The sequence below is a fragment of the Taeniopygia guttata genome, chromosome Z (assembly GCF_048771995.1).
Source record: "Taeniopygia guttata chromosome Z, bTaeGut7.mat, whole genome shotgun sequence".
NCBI lineage: Eukaryota > Metazoa > Chordata > Aves > Passeriformes > Estrildidae > Taeniopygia > Taeniopygia guttata.
In genome coordinates this window covers 78,497,281-78,521,887 of record NC_133063.1, presented here as the reverse complement: position 1 = coordinate 78,521,887, position 24,607 = coordinate 78,497,281, and the positions used below count along the sequence as shown (strand labels likewise).

General features: G+C 39.9%; 1 protein-coding gene across 10 annotated transcripts in view; it reads left to right on the top strand.

The window, feature by feature from the left end:
* Positions 1-1,984: 1,984 nt before the first annotated feature.
* MARCHF3 (membrane associated ring-CH-type finger 3) overlaps positions 1,985-24,607 on the top strand; it is a 65,988-nt gene continuing 43,365 nt past the window's right edge. For 2 of the 10 annotated variants that reach the window (XM_072922933.1, XM_072922934.1), the window contains exons 1-2: positions 3,472-3,506; positions 3,833-3,970. Coding sequence is in view for 2 of the 10 variants with exons in the window: in XM_072922932.1 (XP_072779033.1) it covers positions 2,203-2,583; positions 3,833-3,970 (519 nt within the window). In the remaining 8 variants the exon portion in view is untranslated. Of the gene's footprint in view, positions 2,584-3,245; positions 3,430-3,471; positions 3,511-3,832; positions 3,971-24,607 lie in introns of those variants that run through there. The other 8 variants (XM_072922932.1, XM_072922928.1, XM_072922927.1 and 5 more) reach the window with 8 other exon arrangements.

Here is a 24,607-nt window from a genome sequence, read left to right as displayed (position 1 = left end):
TGGAGCAATATGCAAGATTATGAAAACTGGCAATTTACTTTTTTGACAGTGAATATTGGCAGGAGTGCAAAACTTTGTAGTGCACTATCTCTGTAGTAAAAGGAGAATGAATCAAAATGGATTTTTTTCCTATTTCTGGCCAATTAAAAAGCTCATAGACAATGTCCCATCTTCTTCCACTAACTATAAAAAACAGATGCCCACAGGGCTTGCTTTCTTCTGTGTTCTGCTTCTCTCTTTCTTTGTGTCTTTAAACTGTACACAAGACATGGAAGAAAATATCTCATTTCTTTTAGGCACAGCACTTCAGTCACAGTGTCTTCCTGTCCAAACTGGCCTGTGGTACACAATCTCAGATTTAGCTGTAATCACATGGCCATCTGGATTAACTACACGTGGAACTAAACAAAGCCCCATGTGCAAGTGTTTACAAGACCACTTTTTTTTTTTTTATTTCAGTGGCAATATCACTTTCCAGGCAGTTTTGCTTTATAGTCTACCAATAACATCTCTCTTCTTTTCCATCATGACCTGCTGGCAAGAAGGCTCCATCCCATTCTTGTGAAACTGCTTTGCCTCATAGACCCAAATCTAAGTTTTTGAAAACTGACTGGAGCTGTGAGAACAGAACAGTTTCCAGTTAGGGAACTCCATCTGAATAATGGCTTGAGCTGCTTTGGCGAAAAAAAAAAAAAAAAAAAAAAAAATCATGGGAAGAGAAACAAAACCATTCTTTGTCCTCTATCCTCACCTCTTGTAGCATTTCAGATCCAATTCTGGTTCTTGGTCTGGATCTTCCAGAGATAAATTACGTATGACCAGGTTATCCAAAGGGTAGAATGAGTTCCTGCAGGAGACAAATACTCCCAGCTGTCTTGTCCATGGAATGAACTACAGGGACTGAGGGCAGACCTTCCTCATTTTCCCTCAGTGCTGCCTTCTGGGGCACATATGGTTGATCACGAGGATAAAAACTAAATCCCTCCCAGTCATACATAATCTCAGTGAAATTATACACAACTTCTCCTGGGGAGAAGGCTAAAGAACAATGGTGTGACATGGATTACTGGAATGCACCTAGACACGAGGTCAGGGTGTGCAAAATTCAGGGTCTTGCTACAGGGCAGGTAGTTTTAGCCTGCCACAAAATGAAATGAGACTTAGACCACATAATCATGAGTCAGTCTAATCCTTTCCCTTCCTTTGTCCCCTTTCCTGAGTCCTTCCCAGCAATATTTAACACAGGGACCTATTCAATAAGGTAATACAGCTGGGTTTTTTTTTCTTTGGGTTTTGATGCTGATTTTATTTGTTTGGTTGGTTTTGGGTTTTTGGTGGGTTTTTTTGGTTTGTTTTTGGGGGTTTGTTTTGTTTTGTTTTGTTTTTAATTTTTACATGTTCTGTTTTGTTGTTGTTTTGGTTTTAGGTTTTGATTTTTGTTTTGTTTTCAGTTGGATTATTTTCCTTAGTATGTCATTCCCTGAACACTCCCTGGACATCTGCTTCCAAAAGGTGGCACACATGTCTCCATCCAGTGGAGAAAAGCACGATGACTCAAACCACCAAACCACATTGATACACACAGGTTTGATTTATACACCACACACCAATTCAAGCTTCTTCTCCAGCAAGTGAGACATCCATTGCTACAAGATCTCCAAGGTGCCAGGAGCTGAAGCTGCAGATCCGTTTGCAAGGCTGGTATCCAAGCGACTTCATTGATGTCCCCACTGCATGGAACACTTAAATTCCTGCTTAATTTACCTTACCTGCTGAAGTCTGCTGAGTGACTTGGGCCTGCTAGACTCTCTCTTTTTATTTTAATACACACAGGTATCACCTGTGTGCTGTTTCCATGCCCACCTGGAAGTGCAGCTCTGCTGCTGGGGGTGAACATGCAGGTGCAAATATAGGTGGGCATTTTTCTTTGCTTCACTGGCAGGAAAGCAAACCAAAGGCAGCTCCTCCCTGCACCTGTGATCTGCTTTCTAGTAAAATTTTAGTACATCTGGCTGCTTTATCAGGGCAGCTGTATTCAGGGAACACAGCAATTTTAGGAAACACCATCTCAGCCCTGCAACAGTCCTTTATTTCCGAACAAAGCAAGCGTGAGAGAGGTAGTGAAATGGAGAACTGTGGTTAGGCAAGGAAAAAATACTAGCCTAGGGGTTTGTCTTTTGGAACTTGGGGCTGTCATTTTTGATGCAGCTTCAACTGAGTCTCAGCAACTCCGGAGCCTTCACCGACCTCAGCACCGCAGCAGCTCTGGGAAACCTTCTTCCCTCTCGCACTGTGGTTAAAAACCTCCCGTGTCACAAGGATAGGATGAAATTCCTGGATTCCAGGCTGGCAAGGAGCTGTCGCTACCCGGGCGCTCCTTTGTGTCGCTGCTGCTCCGCGGGTACCGCCAGGGGAGGAGGAGGAGGAGGAGGAGGAGGAGGAGGAGGAAGAGGAGGAGGGGTTGATGGAGCGAGGTCCTGTAGCGACAGCCGAGCCGGAGGCTGCTGCTCCTGGCTCTCTGCCGTGGGTTTGGCCGCTTCATCCGTGTTTTTGGAAGGACAGCTGAGGGTCCGGGTGGAGGAGGTGAGTTCCCTTTCATTCCCCGGGAATTAAAATGCGTGTCTGCCGCGTTTCTGTGCGGGAGGTAAATTGCTGCTTCTTTCTTCTTCTTGTTCTTCTTCTTCCTTGTGTTATTGACATCGTCATCACCGATTTCCACTAGTTCGGCTGAGGTTTGGTTTTAACTCTTTCATTAGAATAAAAAAACGAAGCAAACCCATTTGAAGAGTAATAATGCCCAGAGTGAAGCGATCGGGCTGGAGGCTCTCTCAGGCAGAATTACCTTCGGGACTTCTTTCCTTCGGGGAGGAAAGAAATACAGTTTCTTTCCATTCCAGAGGCTGTGACAAACTGTAGCCATTTCTCGGATTTAGCCTAGAAATTCCAAATCTTTTTTTGTCTTTTTATTATTTTTTAATTTCTTCTTCTTTTTATTTTTTTTTAAATTTCTTCTTCCTTTCAATTGCCGGGTTATCACAGGGCTCTTTGCAGGTATGAGGAGTTGTGAAACTACTCAGTAATGTACCTGCCTATGTCAGAGGAGTTTAACTTTCAAAGCAAATCAATTGTTTCAACTTGAATTTAACCCTGTGTTGCCCCCTCTGGGGCTGCTGATGGTGCGTGCAGGATGTTTACCAAGTAAGTGTCTCAACTTTGGACTGCACAGGGCAATCCAGCCATTCCCAAGGCATCAAACCAGTGAAAGCAGAGCATGTTTGCCTATTAGAGATTGCTTGTTTTGGCAAGGATGTTTACAGGCCAGCCAAGGTCCACTGAATAAACAGGAAAACTCTCACTGAGGATGACTCAATTCCGTGGGCTTTGGACCAGAGGAGGGTGTTGGAAATGTGCTTTGCCAAGTGGGACTCGGTAGGTAACCCTCCCACAGCCCCCTTGGCTTGTAAAGGGAGTGGGATGAGGTGCAGAGTGCTGTCAGACAGAAACGTGTGGGTTTGTGGCTTGCTTTAAATACATTTGCTAATTGCTCGTGTGTTCCTTGAGGTTTAACATGTCATTGATCTTTTAATTAATTGCCAATGGCTTAGTCTGCTGCTGTTTGTGAGGCTGATGAGGCAAATTGCAGCCTTTCTGCAGTAATTATTATTGTGGTGGCATCTTGGGGTGTGCAGTGTCTGCTCAGAAACTTCCAGGTGTGGGGTGCTTGTGAGTGAGTATCAGACTCACCTGGGAAGACACAGATCAGCTGGCTGCCAGATTTTCCAGTCAGAAGGGACTTTTTCTAATGCTTTTTCTGATCTCTTGCTTATCACAGGCCACACAGGATTCACAAATAAATTCTACACCAAGCCCACGACTTCTGCGAGGTCTCCTCTTGCCCCCATGGACAGGCTCCAGCCGTGGCAGGGCTTCAAGCACTGTCTGGTGGCTCACAGGCTTGAGCTCTGAAAGAGTGAGTAATATCTTCCATTTTAAACGGCTGTAATTAGGCTGGGAGCTATTTTGATCTATCAAAATATGGTTTTGCAAATAATGCCTATTAAAACACATTTAATAGGCATTAAATACCTGCGGTTGTTGTGGCTCTTGTGTTGGCAGAGCCACTTTCTCTTTGAATTTGTACATTTTCTTGTTCTCTGCAGCAGATGCAAAGAGATGTGTGTGGTTTCTGTAGTAGCAGAAACTTCACCTACCTTTGAAAACATTTGAAAACACATCTATCTAGTGTGTTCTTTGCATTCCTGTAGGGTCTCTTGATAGAAATTTTAGGGGGGAGCTGTTTCTGGATGATGTTCTGAATGGGTTCATCCTCACACCACCATTGATCAGATGAAAATATTACCCTAAAGATGACTCCAGCTAGTTGGAGCAAGCCCAGAAGAACCATTGTGGGCATCCTTCCATTGAAATAAAACAGATTATAGACCAATGAAAAGTATCTGAGAGCGTCACAAAAGTGGTCACGGCAGATTTCTGCTGCCAGGAGGGTGTCCTGCTTTCCATATGGAAGCTGGCAGGAAGAAATGTTTCTGCTGCTGCTGCTGCTTAGACCCACAGTCTGAAAGGGAGGGAAATTATTTGTGACACAGTGCAGGAAGGCTTGTCACAAAATCAAATTGCTGAAAACCACCAAAGTGGTAATAAGAACGTTTATCTAAGGATTCTTGCACTGCTCCTGTGTCATCCTCGCTGTGTCAGCCCCCTTGGTGCTGTGATATAGGTATTTTTTACCATCCTTGCTATGGTACACCCCTCCACACAGCAAAGAATCTCATCTGTCCCTTGCATGTGATTACTGGACCTGTTTTCAGAGCAGTACAAAGCAACAGGAAGAGAAAAAGAGTATCTGGTATCTCTCTCACTTTGCTCTCATTTAAGCTTAGTGCAAGGCAATGTAGACCAGAATTAATTACTAATTCTAATTATACTTTGTGTCTTGGAGACATTGATATTTTCAATTTCAAATGTATGCATCTGCAGCCTTTTTTTTTTTTCTTTTTTCTCCACTGCAGCAACAAAGCCAGGAAAGCTCTTAAACACATGCCTATTTTAAGCCTGCCAGCAGTCCCTTTGACTTAATTCAGCTGAGTGGCCAAGGGTGGCCCAGGGCAATAGTTTAATATAAAATTCTCTCTGTCCTGATGGCAGTCAAAGTTGTTGTGGTTTTTTTCAGGGCATTGAGGGAAGAGGAGCGGGGGAGAAGGGGAGAAGTTGTTTATTGCTGAAGCCTAATACAACTTAGCCAAGCTCTTCTGGTAAACCCTCAAAATGGGGATTCTTGTGTGTTAAAAATTCTGGTGTCTTGGTACTTGCTTTCAGCCTGAAAAAACTCTGGGTTTTGCATGATACTCATTCATTCCAGGCAGTTTTAGAAAGCCTTGTTAATTCCCAAAACACTTAATTATAATAAAACCACAGTTAGATCTGCCTCAGACCTGTCTGTTTCTGACCTGGAGTGTGCCCATGCCTTGGCACTTTACAATCCTTCCACACTCCCTTGTCTTCACCTTTTTTCTGCATAATGTCATGCACTTTCCTGTTTTGTTCCCAATTTGCCAGTATTTACCTCACAGTTTTTCTTTCCTTGATGGCCAGCCAGTATATTTGCCAGGACCTTCACTCTGCTTTTGTGTTTTCCTCTTCTCTGTTCAGTGTCAGCCTGCACACTCTGAGCAGCTCAGGACAAGGATTTCAGTCGGATTTCTCCTTCTGTGTTTGTCCCTGTGTTTGGACATCAGCGTGGTGATCACAGTGATATTTCTTTGATTATGTCTCAGAGAGGTGTGCCAGTGGAAAACTGCTTGTTGGGACCAGTTTGGGGGATAAATCAGCATCCAAATCTGTGAGTTACCAGTGGAAAGGAGGGAACAAGCATCAGCACCAGGGTTAAAGGGAATGTAGCAGTGACACTGATGAAATTTGACTAGTATTGGGCAACCGTGGCCCATTTGGTTTGCTGAATATCACCTCATAAATTCCTGATCTTTGGAGCCTCCCTGCCTCTTGAACTGAAAGCTGCACTTTCCCATCCTTATTTTTCTTGATTTGTGGATGTTGCCATGCATTCCCATCTAACAGCAGTGCATTTCTTATGCTCTGTTCTGAGAAATGATGATTATTAGCACGTTTCTTTCCTAACAACCAGCTTCCTCTTGGAGTTGTCACTCAGTTTTATTTGCTTATACCACAGATTAGCAATATCAGACTTATTCCTTCTGGTGAAACCCAGTGCTTGACACCCTGGCATCTCAAAATACACAGAAAGGATGAAGGGGATATTTATAAAACAGATTTGGGGCAAAAAGCTGTAGCCAGTATGAAATGATGAAGACAATGACATGTACTTGAAAACAGTGATAGCAAAAGAGCCTACTGTTTACCTCTCTTTAAATTCAGTATTAAATTTGAAGTTATGAAAAAATCTGTTCCTGATATTCCAATGTGGTAATATGCATGAATATCTGTTGATCTTTGGTCTCATTTGAAATGGTCTTCTGGTGGGGTTTTTTTAATTGGTTTTTTTTGTTTGGTTTTTTTTTTTTTTTTTTTTTTTTGGTTGGTTGGTTTTTTGGGGGGTTTTTTTGGGTTTTTTTTGGGGGGGGGGTTGGGTTGGTTTTTTTTGGGGGGTTTTTTTGGGTGGGTTTTTGGTTTTTTGGGGGTTTTTTTGGTTGTGTTTGTTTGTTTGTGTTTTATTTTTGTAAATTAGTATTTGGTCCCCAGGACTGAAGCTACCACTGTAAGGTATCTGTATTACATTTTAAAGATTACCTCCATCAATTTTTAACAATCTCCACTTATTAAATGTATTATGTAAACAGTTTTAAAATGTCATTTCCTAAGAGTTTCTGGAAAACCTTTAAGCAGGTGTATTGCAAGCTGCTTTCACCTCATTTTGGAGGTTTGGAAGAGCAGAGTTTGGGCAGCAGTGGCAGGGGAGGTGCAGAGCTGTTACTAATTCACAGAGAATTTCCTTTCTCAGGTCACTTACAGGTCAAAGCTAGCAAAATACACCAGAGATTTTGAGTGGGCTTTGACAGATAAATAATCCATATAACTTCACCCAGTCTTTGGAGAGATAATTTTCATTCAAGCAGGTATTTAAAAGAAGAAGAGAGATATTTCTAAATTTAAATGCCTGTGATTTAACACAGTGTTTTAGTCTTAGTGATTATTCAAAATGAGGTTTTATATTTTCCTTTTGCTTTCCAGCATTGTAACTGACTTTTCCTTGTACTTCTGCCCCTTTTTGGATTGAATTCTGCTGTCTGCACCTCAGTGTCTGTGTGAGAAAATTTGCTCTTGTGCAGCCACTGCCAATGTAAATTCAAAGAGCAATTTCTAGAGGGTTTTGAACGTTATGCCATAATACTTTTTTTATCAGAAACACATAAGAATTGCAATTCTGCTATCTCTGTGAGGATAATATTAGCAGAGTTCTCATCATCTTTGCACTGTCCTTACCGGAGTCTTAGCTTTGTGTTAAGAGCTCTTCTACAGGCATTCCATAAAATTAAATGGAGATTAAAACTAATTGCTTTCTATGTTTCTAAGCCACTGTAAAAACTTGAATAATAAGTTGAGGAAATTGTCTTTTTGAACAGTTTTCTTTTTTTTTTTCTGCTATTGAAAAATTTTATCACTAAAGAGTTTTTTCCTCTCCCATCCTATAAAACTTTCACTAATGGCAAAGAATAATTCATTCTATGTCTTAAAAGAAAACTGTAAACAATAAGAAATAAGAATCAATGTGATTATTGAGCACAATTTATATCCCCAAGTTTCAGTAATGCAAAAGAAAATTACAGGAGAACTTCCAGCATCTCATTTATTATATTCTGCTGATATTAGTCATGGTGAGTTTCTGGCTAAAAAGATGAAAAATGCAGTTTTCATATTTAAGATCTGATATTTAAGCTTTGAAAAATCCCATGAAGAAAATGGAATGAGGAGGTGATTGAGTGGCATAACATGGGACAGGAAATGTCACAGCCTTTAGAAGCCAAACCAGTGCATTTTGTGACCTTTGCTATTGTCCTTTGGTGCTGATCTGAAATCCACTATGGGTTGAATTTCTCTGCTTAGGAACAAACCCAGGAATAATGTTTTCTTTAGTTGTTCCCCATTGCCTGCAGAGGGATTATTTCCATAATGAGGAAAATTGAGAGTGCAGTAGGTTTTTCTGCTGATGACCAAATCTTTGCAGCAGGATCTTCACTGGACCTTCTCTGATTTTTGAGTCTTCTCATCTCTGCCTCTGCCTCCTCGTGGAGTAGCTGAGTCTTGGTATTCTTATCTGAAAATGCATTTAGAAGGGATTAGCTGAGGCATGGGAGTCAAGACACTTTTGAAATGCATAGCATTATAATCTGAAATAATTCAGTGCCCCTGTTAGGAATAGTTTTTAATTTAATCTCTTCATAATTAAAAGGGAGAAATAAGGTGTCAAGGGGAAAAATACTTGCATGTACTCATGTGAAATGTAGGTAGCTACTTTAACTTAAATTCCTAGGTTACCTTACATTCTGTTTAACTTAGATAATCTTAACTGTTAAGTGTCTGTTGCCCAGTCCAAATATTTGGCTCCTGTTTAAATTGAATTTGATTAATTCAAGTAATTTGCTAGTATTTTATTAGCTCTCAGTGTAGCCAGAGAACCCACCAGTGGCTATTCAGATTTTTTCTCTAAGATGTGTGAATATTTTAAATGGAAATCCCTGCATAAAAGTGTTTGTGTATTTAGTACCAGTAAAGGATTACAAACTGACCAGAAGGGGAGAGGCAGAGATGCTTTGTTAGACCCGTGAGATCCTCAGCATTCTGTAGAAGAGCCTTCAAGTTTTTATAGGAAGTGGAAAAAGAAACTTTATCTTTGAAAATTGCAGTTATTAAAAAAAAAAAAAAAAAAAAAAAAAAAAGGAGGGGGGAGCATAAACTTGGTATTAATTTAAGCAGAATTTTGGAGTTATACAGAAATCTTTTCTGCATCCCAGCTGCTTACAGGAGTATATTTACTAGTCCCAGACAGAGACTGGCTCTGGTTACTGATAGGAACCATCTCCTCATGCTAATTTAGGTGGTTGAATAGATGCCCAGAAGCCTGGGGTTATTTAGATAAAAGTAGGTTTACAGTAGAGTTACGCAGCGATGACTGAATTTGAATCTGTTATGAGAGAGACTCATCATCCACTTGCTGCAAGTCTTGAGCAGAAATAACCCAAACACAGGGTACACCATGCAGGTGGCTGCTGCAGCAACCTGTAGAAATTTCTGGGCTCACATTTTCACATAAAATTCTCTGGATTTAACACTTTTTAACTTCAGGCAATGAGCTTTAAATCAGCCTCTCAAACCCTTTTGGAAAGAGCATTCAGGAGGGCATTTTTTGTGTCAGGGGACTTCCAGTGCCGTGGAAGGTTTTAGTAAAGTTTCAGATCCATAATCTTCATCATGTTATGGATCTGATCATGAGGTCTCTAGGCATGACCTGGAATTCCCTCACTTTTCAAGCTATGGATTTGTGTTCTGTCTGTTGGAAGGAGTTTGAGGTCTGAGTGTCCAGTCCTCAAAATCATCCTGAGAGAGGCTGCTGCAAACACACCTCTGGCTGCCCAGCCAGCCTTCCCTATCTGTGCTGGATCTAGCTGGGGTGGAGGTAATTCCCTTTCCTAGAAGTCCATAAATTGCTGAGGTTTTGGGTTTTGGCTGGACTGTATTGTCAAGATTTTTGTTCTCTGTGCCTCACCTGCCTCCTGCCCCCACAGCAAATAGGTTGTAGGTTTTTGGGGTGCTGGCCAAAGGGTTTTGTGCAGAATATGTTTTCATGCCCAGCAATAAAACCTTGGGTAGGGGAAAGTGGATTGGGGGTCCTGTCCCACAGCTGGCATAAAACTTCCATTGACTGTGGTATTTTTTAGGATCAGTAAACGCAAATGAATAAATAAATACTGTTGTGAAGCTGTTACGACCCAGGCAATCGGAAGCATTTTAGAATTGGTAATTTGTAAAAAGCTAGTATAGAAAAAGAATTGTACCATATTTCACCCCTGCAGTGGGATTTCATCCAATATTTTTCTTTTATCTCATGATCAGGTTATGGCACCATGGAGTGGGGGCCACCTCCATCATTCCTTTTGCTTCTTCCTGAAACCTCTGTTCCAGATTAGCTTCATGTTTCACCTATTAAAAAGTTGAGTCCTGTCCACAGAGCTGAGGGTCACCCTGGGAATGTGGTGGCAAAACAAATCTCTGTTTTTCTTTGCCGAGAGTGCCACCACTAAAGCTGAAACCTGTTTCTGTTCTGTTAAGCAAGGTAATGGATAACCAGCAGTGAATTTGAACACTGCCCTACAGGCAATTAACTGTAGATTGCTTTACCCTTGTTTTTCCCACTGGCCACAGCAGTCCTTGACACTGAGTTGTCACCTCCTTTCTGGATTCCTCCGTGGAACTGAATTAAAATCCTCTTCCAAGTCCCACATAACTTTCCCTGTTTGACACCTCTCTTTTGCACTGTGTTTTATCCACTTGAATCGTCTCTCTGAGCACTCAGACCTGTCCCACTCCACCCTCAGACTGAGATGAAAACATCTCTGTGTTTCCATTTGTGCTGCCCTATGTGGGAAGCTACTCACGACATTGTCACCTCAATGTTCTTGCTGGTGCAGTGGAGATGGACAAGGTGACTTCTGGAGGTCCCTTCCAACCTCAGCCTTTCTGTGATTCCACTTGGAAGAGTGGAATTGACCCCTCACCCAGTGGATTTCATCATTAGATATGTGTTGTTAGAGCTGACTGTCCATTTTATTTAAACCCCAGTCCTATCTCATCATTAATCACTGTAGCACTATAACAGGGGAGTTATCGAGATATGAGCACCATTTACACCCTGTTGCTTCATTGTATTTGGATTGCAAACGCCCTAGGCTGAGGACTTTACTTATTATTCCTATTTGGAAAATATTTTATCTGTTAACACAACCATGAAGAAATCAGCAGTAAATAATTTCTGGGTGCAGTGACACTATCACTTCATAGCTGTGGCCTTGTACAGGAGTGTTGCTGCAAGTTTGCACGTGGTGTCCATGTGTTCATGTGCTGACAGGTTGTGGAAAGCCAAAATGAAACTTCAGCCCTAACTATGGCTGAAGGTCTGCACGTGCACTGTCACCCCCCTGCTGCCACCAAACAAACTGCCCCAGACCACAGGGGCATTTTGAGACTCTGACTTCATGAAATCCAAGAGGATTTCCAGAGCTAACAAAGGCTGATATGCACTTTTGCAGGTGCTGGCTTCCTCTTTACTCTCTGCTTGTTTGAAAAATTGTTGTGGTAACGGGGGCATGGTAAATGTATGCATCCTACCTTAAAGTTTTTGATAGTAAAAATGGTGGGGTCTCATTTAACCTGATTAAAAAAAAAAAAAAAAAAAAAAGGAATTATTTATTTATCTCTGAACTGCTGATGAGTCCCTGTAATATTCAAGATGTTTAAGCAGCAGCATAGAACAACAATAGAAGCACAACAGTGCTTAGAAATACAGGTTTGAAGGTTTTGCTGTTGACCTTCCCAGCAGTCTGTGCTCAGTAACTGTACTTCAAAAGGGTGGGGATAATTTAAGTTTGTTCACTGAGGGAGTATATAGACTCTTGGTGTCTGTAGGTGACCACTTGTAATGTGAATATTCTCTATCCTGTGTATATTCTGCAGAATATACATAGTAATCTGTAAATATGTGAACACGACTTTTTTTTAAAATCTATTTTCCTTCATTTCTGAACTTAACAAGTAATATTAAAACTAATTATGTCTTGGTGCAGCTTGTGACTAAATTAATTTTTTAAGGGAATCCTTATGAATAAAATCTTAGTTGTGGTGCTAGGATTTAACACGTTTCTTAGTTGGGGGCATAATGCTAAAGAAAACTTGAATTATCCTTTGTCTCTTGTTCAAGCAGTGAATCCCAGACAACTCCTAGAGCTTCACCTTTACCAGAGTGCAATCAGTGTTGCCAAGGGGAGTTCAAGGGTTTTCTGGGCATTTGTAAATTGGGCAGAGGAGAGTGCTCTTTCATCTCACCTAGGCAGTTTGCAGTGGAGATATATGTAAGAATTTCAGGAAAAAAAACTAAAAAAAACAAAAAAAAAACCAAAAAAAACCCCCAAGACTTTCAGCAGCACCCTTGCCTCTGTGGAAGGACCAGTTTAAGCCCAGAGTTACAGATACATTGGATTTATAGACACAACAGCCACAAATTGCAATGCAAACAGACCTGTGTGTCCTACCTCATTAAAAAAAAAAAAATCAGTTTTGTGTGTTGTGTGACCCCTATTAAGGCAAAGCTGAAACTCTTCCCTTTTCATGTCTTTTTCTTTGTCTGCATTGTGCTGGAGCAGCCAGCAGAGTCTACCACCAGAGAAAATGTGGGGGTTTAAAGCAGGAGACAAAATCTTAAATGGAAGTAATCCTTCAGAAAACTGTACATTAGTACAGAAAGAGATTCTGTGAACAAACTTCTGTCTTCTTTAATGAAAAGTTAAATTTTGGCTCACTCTGACCGTCCCCAGAATTTGCTGTGGCTGTATAAATGTTTTGTGGGAAGAAGGTTGGTGCTTCTTCACTAACCTGTGGTAAATATAAATATTTTCAACCTCTCTCCCTTCCTCTCTCAGTGGCAAATTAATTTAACAGGACTAAATATAAGTATTTGCAAATCTTCTTCACAGAGGTAATTTTCCTTTTCTATTCCTCTCTCAGTTCTGAAATTGCACCTCCCTTTTGTAGACAAGAGCTTTTGGTAGTTTCTGCTATTTTCTGACATTTGAAGTGTCTGAGTGAATCTCTGTGTGTCCGTGAGACCTTCTCAGAATGAAAATCCGGCAGTTTTCAGGTGAAATCAATAGTTTCATCCCCAAAAGAGAATCTGAGGGAGCATATGTGGACAGACTGGACTGGGGACATGACCTGTGCTCAGTGCAAGTTCAGGTGGAAATCAAGGCTCTGTCTGGAGGTGCTTTGGGTTCGTGTAGCATTTGTTTCACAGCTGACCTCAATGTGCTCGCTTTTGGTTGTGCTTCTCAGAGCACATCTCAGGGTACGTGGTGCTTTGAGAAAGTGATAGAAAATTGTCCTACAGGACCCTGCTATTCTGTAAACTAACCAACTTTTACACTTCGTTGGTGCTGGATATTGCTGCCGTGGCAGCCTGGCGCCTCTGGAGAGAAAAAAATTCAGCCTGGCAGCTAAAAAGGGGAAGTTGCCAACCTATTCCTGCCACTGCAGGTGGGAGAAACAGGCAGTACATCCTTACACCTCAGTTTTATTATTTGTAGAATGAATATGACTGCCTAAAATTGATGATTTCATGTTTTTGTATGGGTCCACTTGCCTAGAAAAGTTGTAGCAGCTTTGCATGCTACCCATGACTTCAGTAAAGTGACAATAGCTGAATTTGTTTATCTGTGATGGTCAAACCCTTCAGGACATCTTCTAGAGCAGTACCAGGTATGCTGTCTTCCCTCTGTTCATAGATTATTACCCCTTTCAGCAGTGATCATCAATCACTGGGTTTTCTTTAATGGTAGGGAATGAATGATAGCCAAAGGCAAGAGTGATTTGTCTTCTCTTAGCTTTGCATTTCACTTCCCTGTGCTGAAGAACATAGTTGATTCTGCCCCAAGGTTGGCTCAGCCTTCTACATAAAATGGTTGTGATCAAAGCTTCACTTCAGAAAGGAGTTGAAGAGGTCATTTAAAAAGGACAGAATAGCATTTCTTGGTTTTTAAATCTTGCCAGTCCTCAGTTCATTTTTGTAGTTGTACAAACGTATTCCCCCTTCCAGGAAAAGCTTTGGCTTTTGTTTATTGGTTGCTTTGGTTTTGTTGGGTTTTTTTGGTTTTTTTGGGTTTTCTGCCTGAATTTTGTTCTGGGTTGTGCCATTGATGATTTACTGCTGGTTGATTACCATTTCCCTGTCTTTGTTTTCCCTCTGCCTTTATCTGTTACCTTTCTCTTCTGCTTCCCTTTCTCTCTTGTCCTTGGTGGTCCCTCCACCCACACCCCTCAGGACTTCCCAGCAGCGGGGAGCCACCAGCACCTCAGTTCTAACTCCTATAATTCATGTTATCTACACACATTCTGGAACAAAAGACCCTTTGCACTGCATTTTTCATGCTGACAATGATCTTTTTCAGGTGAACACGACACTCACCCACTGGGACATTTCAGAGCTGAAGACCAAACCTTTTTTGCAGTACATGCTAGTGCCTCATCCTATCAGAAACAGCAGAATCTATTTCATTAACCACTGGGGAAAATAACTGTCCTCTGCAGATGTCTGCTTCTGATAAATACCACTTATGGGTCTGTGGATCCTTTCCAGATAGAGCAGTAAGAAGATAAAACACAATGTGATGTGGATCCACAGAGAATTCACTCTTCCATGTGTAAAACTCCAGCCACCTGCGGTAGGTTAGTTATATTAAATTCATTACCCCACTGTAAACAGCAAAAGGAAATACTGGTTTATCATTTAGCAACTTTTCAAGGGCAGTATTTCCTCACTGCATTTTGGACACGGATCAATAAAAGGATGACTTTTTAGGCAATGAACTGAGCCCTGGATTTCAACCTTTACGTGCCCCTTATCTTGTGCTGCTGACTCCAGTGCATAGGGCACGAGGGCAGAACCCTCTGCTCTCAGTTTTCTGCCCAAGCAGGTGTGACCAGAAGCCTTTTGGCTCCTTCTTTCCTCTGGATTTGCGATTTATGGTCGCTCAGCACAAACTATTAAAGTATTTCGCTGATTACCAAGAAGGAGGTAAGAATACTCTTGAATTTCCGCAAGTTATTTGCAGGAACAAAAATAACATCCACAAACTCCTGGGCTTTAGGATAACCAGGAGCAGGTATGGGATGGTGGCTGATTACACCTGATTGTGGATCTCTGGCTGGGAGTTTAATCCTGTTATTTTTGCAAGACGTTTTCACACCACATTAAAGATTTTCAAAGTGTTGTGCAACAATAGAGGGGTGTTTAAAAGTGTGCACGAGGATGTTGTGCTCTTGCCAACAGCATTTTCCTGGCCAGAATAATTTTTTTCTTCCCCAGTGTGTTACATTTTATAGCTTGGCTAACTTTTAAAGGGCTCCTGGCAGGTCCTTAAACTCTGGGATCCATCCAAAAGAAGCAGCCAAAATAAAGCTATGCCAAACCACAGCTACTGTGCTGTTGATTTGTTCATTTTTGTTACAGGCCCAAATTACAGTATTTAGCAAATAGTCATTCCCTGACATTTGCAGCAGTGGCTGAGTTTCTTAGTGTCTTATTATTAAATCAAAATAACAGTGTTAGTCATAAAAAGTCACAAAAAGCCTAAAGCAGGATCTTGGGACTTAGTACTACACATAACTTAGATATGATCTGAGATGGAATCTACTTTGTGAATTTGGGGTTTTTTTCCCTGCTTTTTTAAGGGAAAACTTTTTTTTTTTTTTTTTTTTTTAACTGGTCACATTTTAAAAGCTTGTTTTTCTTGTGTTTGGGAAGAATCAGTAGCCCAATTTCTGTTCCCAGTACTCTAGGATGTCACCACAAACTGTGTGTGTACACATATGGATATACACACAAAAATATTTATATTAAAGCTAGACATTAAAATACTTGAAGATGATTTTCAGGGTATTGAAAAAAAAAAAACATGAAACCCCCCACATTTTCAGAGTATTGAAAAAAGCATTCAGTCTTCTCTGAGGGTAGGGGTGGAGGGTGGAGGAAGCAGCTGGGTGGGAGACAGCAACAGCTTTTTAGTACATGCTACCAAAAATAAATTAGAATTTTCTTTACATGGAGAGAGAGTGCCTAAAAGAGAAACCCATGGACTTTGTGACTCCTTGAGTTCTCTGGCTGAAAATATTTTGACTAAACCTTTGGGGTGCAGATGTGGTATTTCTTTTCAATCTCGTCTTGTGTTTTTCCTTCTCTCTTGAGTGTTCATTGAAATATATGTAAATTGGAGCAAGAGTTTGGTCAGGTTCTTCTTGCAAGAACAGAACAGAGCCTTTCATAGATCTCTCTGTGCCCTTTATTTTTTAGTAGAAGCTAGTTAGATTTAAGAAACCCACACCCAGTGTTTTAAATATTTCGTCTCTTACTCATTTCATCCCTTACTTTAAAATATTACAGTCAAAACAGGGGTTTTTTAAAGTCTGATGAGGTTTCCTGTTTCAGAAACAGAGAAGTCAAATATCTTATATTCCTAAAAGCAGATAGAAATTCTTTCAGGGTGATGAAGCTGGGTTTTTATGTGAAAAGTGAGACTGAGAGCACCAACACATTTTCCTGTCATTTGTGGATCTTTTTAATGGGCAAAAATCCATATTGGCAGCCTTGTGTGTCAGCCCTAAGCCTGTGTAATTTCAATCTTGCAATCTTGCCTAAACTCTGTTTTCCTTGGAAGAATTACCATTTCTCATCACTGTGAAAAGGGACAGAATCTTTCAGTGCTGTTAAAAATCTTATGACTTTTCTCAGGCAGCTTTTGAAACAGGGAAGCAGAAGTTGTGTGTGTGTGTGTGTGTGTGTGTGTGTGTGTGTGTGTGTGTGTGTAATTTACCTTTTCCACATACAAATATTTGCTTTCTGTGTTTGGAAGAGGCTGCTCCTCTTGTGTGATAAGGTCGGGCAGCCTCTGAGCCCAGCTCATTCCTCCCCAGCACCTCTGTAAGACATTAACTCAGCAAGAATGAATGAAGAGGTTTAATTTTTTTTCCCTAGGAAATGTTTCCTCATAGCTGGAGGCTTATGTGGAAGCGATTTCTACAGAATAGTAAAAAAAAATAATAAAAATGCATACAGTAAAAATCCAGCATCTTGCTCTTTTCCCAGAGGGTAGGAAAGAGATTTAGCTTTACAAACATTTGCAAATCTGTTTTCTCATTAGTTTTGTCCATTGACCTCCCTAATTTTTAGATGCCACTAATTGCAGACCTTCTGTGTACCTTTTGTAGGGGAGGAGAGAGCAGCTGGATGAAGAAGGGAAAGAGAATTTTAGCACAGGGGAGCAAAGCTTAAGCATGAGATGAAGGAGTTGAAGAGAGAAGAGAGTACAGGAAGTGTGTATATCTGAAAGGAAAGATTAAACACAATCAATTCCACTGACAAGAAGCCACTGCAAACTCAAACAAAGTTAAAAAAAAAGAAAAAAATGAAAAAAAAACAACCAAACAAAAAAATCAACAACAACAACCAAAAAAATAACCAACAAAAACAAAAAAAAACAAGAGTTACAGTGTCACAGTATAAATTATTTATCTCTCTTATTACAAGGAAGAAGTGATTGGGTCTTCATGCTTCCAAAGAAGATTTTAAACCTGAAATTCTCTCACAGGTTTATGGCTGTTAAATGAAGAGCAGGGAAGGTGCTGATGGGGATGGCAGCAGGGGCTGTTCCAGCTGCCTCTGAGATAATTTTACAGCATATTGGAACAGGGGTGATGAGTCCACACTAGGCCAAGTGCCAGCTAGTTCTGAGTATTTTATTGTTGGCAACACTTTTGGTTGGTTTTCAGGCCCCTTTCCAGATGCTGGTTTGTATCAAAATCAGGGAAGATAAAGCTGTGCCTGTTTAGCACACTTTAAAGATAAAACCACAAACCTTTTTTTATTCATAGCTAGAATTTTTCTCTCCTTTTTAAAGAAGGGGGGGAAAACAGAGTGACACAGATGAGGATTATAGCTTGTTTTATAGTAAAGTCTTCTCAGAAGAAGGTATAACATCCTGTTCACTTATTTTCTGAAATTTTTTTTTAAATTAAATAGCCATCTAAGAGAAAACCATTGCTACTTGCTCATGAATAGCTTTTGCAGTTTTTGGCCATGTGTAGGAAATTTATAAGTGTGCTATACCTGCTCTGGTCCTCAAAACAGACTGTGGCATGTAAAAATTTCTGTCTAGATTACAAATTAAAAATAACACAAAAATTTAAAAACTACTATTAGGAAAAAGTCTTTGTCACACAGCAGTAGCCAATCACTGTTTTGAGTGGTTTGTTTGGGTTTGTTTTGTGAAGTGACCTGGCAAAGTGAGTTTTTCTGGTAAAACTGCCATAATTCCTCTCACCATTCATCATGTCCTGTGTATTTAAAAACATTATTCTCTGCTCTTGGATGTCATGCATGCACACACCAGGAAATCTCTCTGTCTGCTGGAATGTATTCTCTGTGGCCTCAGTTAAAAGAATATTAATAATAATTAAAGAAGAGTTAAATAACTTCACATTTTTAAAATTTTTGTATCTTGGAGCTGACACGCAGCCCTTTGTGTGGCGTGCACATGGCATGAGAGATCCCCTTGCTTCAGAAACAGAGAAGGTAAACATAAACAGGGGGGTATCACAGGTAGTGAGGCTTTGGGGGTGAATTATGGACAGGTAAAAAAAAAAAACACTCTGAGAGAAAGCAGAGAGGATCAATTTTAATTTGCTCTTGGGCTGTCTAGCATGGCTTGTTCTGTTGGTGTGCATGCACAGTTCTGGTGTCATATTTTGGGTGTGCAGTGACTGTGCAAAAACACCCAGTGGTAGAAGGGATTTATTTATTCACTTATTTATTTATCTAACTTTTTTTTTCCTTTTGTTATTCTATTTCTTGGTAGGAAGGAAAACAACCCATCCCTGCAGAAAGTGCTGTCAGGGATGCACTTACTCTCTAGGACAGAGGATGCTGCATTTGCCTTTGGCCTTTTTATAGCACTATTTCTGGCCATGCAGTTTTCTTAATGGAGCCACGTGCCTGATCCTTTTAGCTGAAAGAAACATTTCAGCATTAATGGCTAAGAAGGAGTTAGGGCTCTGTGTGTGCAAGACAGGAGCTCAGGAATACTGTGGGAGGCAGCCCAGGTGGCTGTGGCTCTGCTGAAAGGATGAGAAGTTTGTGAGGATGGAAAACAAAATTTTAAAGCATTTAATTCATTAAATACAACAAGATTGCAGCTAACTTGTGCTCCTTTTGCATTATGTGTGGGTTCTTATTGGATTTATTTATTTTTTTAATGCAAGCACAAAGTAGAATAAAGAGGAATGGAGGTGCTGAGCTCAATCAGTTCTATCCTTCCGTGCTCGCCTTTTAACCATTTTTAACCAATTTTAACCATTTTTAACCACTTTTAACCATTGAGCTGTTAATGTATTATTGAGCTAGAAGTGGTAGAAAAAAAGTTACGTAGCAGTCAGCTCTGTCAAAGTCCTGAGTTATTTTGGAGAGTGATGCATTTCACAATGAATTAGCTTTTCTCCACTTGAATACCCCTGTGGGAATAAGTTTGGATGATGCAGAGTTCACAGGCAAAATCAGGCATTGTAGAGGTTTCATGGGTACATTTCCCCAAGTTTTTAAAGTACTTAATTTACAAAGCAATGTGGAGAAATTAAAAAAAAATAAAAGAAGTTATCAAGGAAACATCTGTTTGCTTTGGAAGTGCCATCCAAGGTTGCACAGGAAGTTAGAGCACAGGAATTGTGATTCTGGGTTTGGAGGAAAGGAATCAAAATATATCCAGGGTTCTTCATTTTGCTTTGCACACCTTGGTTTTCAGATGTTGGTATTTGTGACTGAGATTAGGAGAGGAAAATATTTTTGTTCTTTTAAAACTTCCCTATATGAAACAGAATTACTTTCACACAGTCTACTTAGATATGTGGGAGAGAACAGGAATATGTTTCTGGGAGTGGAAAATGCTCCTTTTTTAGGCATATTAAGCTTTGAAATCTTGTGAAATTTTCATGCTCGATGTGACAAAATAACATGAAAGTAAGTATAGTAGCTTTAAAAGGCAGAAATCAGAGTTACTGATAACTGCTACATTTGAAATGTGATTTTGAAACTGAGAGTTGGAGACCAAATACACAAATCATAGGGATGGATAACCTGAAGTACATTTGGATATATAATCTAATTATTGTGTTTTAAAGGTTCCTGAAGCTTTTATCCCAGAAGAAAATAGGAGAAAAGTTAGGAGAAGATGGGCTTCAATTTTGTACAGTGAACAGTTACATATGTGTTCATGATAGAAATAGAAATCATGATAGAAATATAAATCTTTATTTGGCCCTATAATTTCAAGAGAAGACTGGGGACACGTGGGGTATCTTCAAAGTTATAGAAAACTAAATGAAATGTTTGTGCAGTGTTAGTGTGAATGACTGGCTAAAGATGCAAACTCAGTGCTTCTGAATATATTTGGGATGGTCATAAAAATCCCACAAATGCATTGTACTCAGTTTTTTTTAAATAATTAAACACAAGTTGTGGGACTGGAGCACTAAAAGCTCTGTGAGTGCCTGGAACTCAGTCGGTGGGAGAAGCAGCCCTTGGAAGGCAGCCCTTGTCCACAGGGATTTCTCAAGCAGCTTGGCTATGTTTAGCCAGGAAGATCTCCCTCCTCTTTTGCAGGAGGGCTAAACAAATAACCTTTTGATTTTACTGCCATGAGTTTAGAGAAGCTGCTTATCAGGGTTACGAATAACCAAGAGGGGCACTGAAAAGCTTAAAGTCATCTCTACCTTTTTCCTAAGCTGTGGTTCAAAAAACCATGTTGCCCATAGGTGCTGATGCTGGTCTGGAGTTGCACTGATATTCCCAACCAAACCTGGGTATAATGGCAAGAAACATGCCAGCTTTTCTTGTATTAAAGCTTTAACAGAAAAAGTGTGGCCAGTTCCCACAGCATTATGCTGAAGTCACTCTGAGCTTGCCAGGGTAATGCATCCCATGGAAGCCTTTTTTCCATCTGATCCCACTGATACATTAAGCTATTTTTTGTTATATTAAGCTATTGTGTAAGCTATTTTTTGTATATTAAGCTATAACAAAACACTAATTCCCAGAGCCTTGAAATATTGTCCCTTGTGGCTGTGGCATTGTGATTGACTGGGTGAATTCTGGGGCAGTGAGCAGTTGCCCAGATTTTACTCACAGCCAGTTTTACTTTACTCACAGCCAATTTTACTCTCAACACACCCTAAAATCCACTAAACTCCTTGTACACAAGGAGTTTACTTCCTCCCAAAATAGGAGGAAGTAAACTCCTTGAAAATACATAATTCTTCTCAATAAGGTGCAATTCTTACCACAGGTGGAATAAATTCTATTACTCCTTATCAGATATAAAAGGAAAATAATAATTGCTCCTTATCAGATATAAAAGGAAACCTGTGATCAGTTATAGCCCAGGTTAAGTCATGGATGGTTATCCATGACTGAATGATGAGCTAAATAATCTTTGTTTGAAACCTCTGTCCCGCTCTGGCAACTAGAAACTGTGGTGTAGGTACAGCATAACTTTAATTTTCACATCCTGTAACCTCACCTGAGCTGCTGGGATGGCTGCTCAGCCTGCCTCAGGACTGGTATGAGGCACTTCTGGCAGACTTGGGTTTTGAGATGCTGAAAGTGAAACTAGCCACCCAATGTTTGACACAAAATAGCTGAATATCAAGTGAAGAATCAGAGAGAAATAACGTAATATTAATTTTGTCAGCAGGCACAAAGGAGCTGAGTTTAACTCCTGTAAATCCGATTTCTTAGAATGGTTAGCATTTCTAATTAGCAATTTTGTAATCTGGGTTTCCAAGCCTGTTCTGCAAACAGGCAGAATATTTGATCTTGCCAAGAACCTACTGAGATGGATTTTTAGAGCAGTAGGATGATGATGGCCAATGCAACAGCAAAGAAATCTTGGCCCTACTGAATTTAGTGGCAAACTTGTCCTAAAAATCAGCGGGTTCAGGTCATCTTAGCCCCTGGAAGTTGCTGGAAGTAGATGGAAGGCTCCTGGTGGAATCTATGCTGATAAAATCAGCAGGACAGGATGCATTCCTTTTCCTCTTTCCTCCAATGCTTGAGCTGCAGTAATGGATTTGCATCTGGCTAAACTCCCTCATGATGAGCTTGCCTCGCTGTCTGCTGCTGGGCTTTGTTCCTGTCGCAAACTTCACAAAAATCCAGGTTTTTCCCCTCAGTGTGGAGTTTAAAAAAACTCGTTTTCCAGGTGTCATGAGTCTGGTGCTGCTCTTGGGTCAGTCCAACAGAACGTGACAGTCCCAGGCTGCTGCGCCCCATTAGACTCCAAATAAATTTTGGAAGAAAGCAGCTCTGTTGTTCTGTATCCCGTTTTCTTATTTGGTGCCTAGGGATGCAATTACTTAAAAATTTAAAGCCTAAAATTAAAAATAGAGTTCTTTTTGTTAACTTCAGCCCTTGCAGAAAATTAGTAAACACTTACATATGCAATCGGGTCAAACGTTCCAGAGAATGCATGGATTTAAAAAAAAAAAAAAAAAAAAATTCAAGAGAATACATAGATTTTAAAAAAAAATTTCAAGATAATAAAATAAAGCAAAATACATTATAAATTTGTGTTTGGCAGAAAGAGCAAAGCATTGGATTACCAGACACAGGTTTAAACCAGACACAGGCTTAACAATAAAATACTGGTAGATACTGTGAAAATACTAAATTTAGTATTACAGAACTACTATTAAGATTGTGTGTAAATACTCAGACTTTACCCACAGCCAATGTACATTTTTACACCCTGAAATCCACTAAACTCTTTGTACACATTGAAAACCTCCCAAAATAAGAGGAAGTAAACTCCTTGAAAACATATCGTTCTTAACAAGATGACCACTAATGTGCAATTATTACTACCAGTGAAATAAATACTATTACTCCTTATCAGATATATTTAAAAAATACGTGATCAGTTGTAGCCCAGGATAAGTACCTTTCCTGCTTTTTAAGTATGTAGACAGGCATGCAAACCCAAAATGCTTCATGGTTTCATAAAACCTAGCATGAAGTGATTCCAGGAAACCAATTAGAAATTTGATGCAACAGTCATGTGTCCAGCTCTCCAGATTATCCCACTTTTCCAGAAAAGCCTACCTTCTAAAAAAAAAATAGCATTAACACAGACATCACTTTAACGTGAGCAAAAGTCATAGTTTTGCATCATGATTTTCCTCACAATTTAACTGTAAATGCTTTTAAGAAGTATTCAAAGTGAAGCACGTCACTCAGTTGGGAAAACTTGAAAAAAAAAAAAAAAACAACTTGAGAAAACTGCATTTCTTGCTCTCTGCTCCTCCTTTAGCTGAATCACAACTTTAATTTCCACCAAGTGAGACAGACACAAGGCAGTGGGGGTGACCATGCTGTACAGAGAGTCCAGGGTGAAGCCCCACCTTTGGATCATATAATTCAGCAGCCCTATAACAGTGGGATAACCAGCTTGGACAGCGTGTGCTGATCCCCAGAAATGAGTAAAAGGTTGGGTCAGTTGATGAGGAAATGTTATATTTTATGGGAAGCACCCAACCTTTTTCCCCTGCAAATGTTTTTCTCTGTGGTTGCATGGCCAAGGAGCTCTGTGATAATAATGATGAATGGCTGAGGTACCCTCTCAGTCTCCCTCAGAAAAGAGGGTTTTTTCCCACAGCATTATCTAAAAAAGCCCCACAATACAGATAATAAGAAGATTCATGTATCTGGGATTTATCCTTTGGAGTAATTAACAGCTCACTGTACTGAGGGTTTTGTCCTCTGTTCCTTGTGGAAAAATAATAAAATTGGTAATATTTGCCATTCATTTTTATTTTATACAATTGTGAGCTTTTTTTTTTTTTTTTCATTAGCAGAATCAGGAAATTAACAATCTTGTTAATGTGTTCTGCTCTAAGATGTTGGTTGTCATTGCAACGCTGCTCTGCCAAGGACAAAGGAATGGCAAATAACTTTGGATAATGTAGTCTATAAATTACTTTCACCTGAAGAGTTAGTGTATTCCTGTGCTGAGCAGATCCTAGAAAAATGAATGTTAATTAACTGACTGGTAGACATTTGTTTCAAAGGAAAAAAAAAAAATAAGAGTTGGAAAAAATGTTATTAAGAGAACAGAGATATCATCTACTTTTAATTATTCAACAGAATTTTGTAGGGATGAATCATTGCTGCCACTGCTAAAGCAAAGACAAAATATTTATTCTAAACTGTAAAAAAACCCTCTAAATGCTCAAGACAGATCTTGGATGCTTTTCCTTTGATCCATGCAGATCTTTACTGAGTTTTATTTTGCGGAATCACACGGAACCACAGAATCAATTAGGCTGGAAAAGAGCTCTGAGTCCAACCTGTCAACCAGAGCAGAGCACTCAGTGCCAAGTCATTCCTTAAACCCCTCCAGGTACAGTGACCCCATCCCATACCTGGGCAGTCCCTTCCAATGACCAATCTCCTTGTGTGAAGAAATTCCTCCTCTAGCCCCACCTAAACCTCCCCTGGTGCAGTTTGGACTAAGTGAAAGTGGAGTGAGAAGATTTTTTTTTTAACCTGTTTTACTTTTTTTTTTTTTTTTTTTTTAATATATTGAATTAATCAGGTTCTACTTCTACAGTAACACGAAACTGCTGAATTTTGTGGACGAAATTTGTCCTTTGTGTAGAGAAGCACATTGGCTTGGATAGAACACACTGACTATGACAAACTCTTTTACTTTCTCTCAGTTTTACTGATTTTTTTTTAATGTCGACTGTT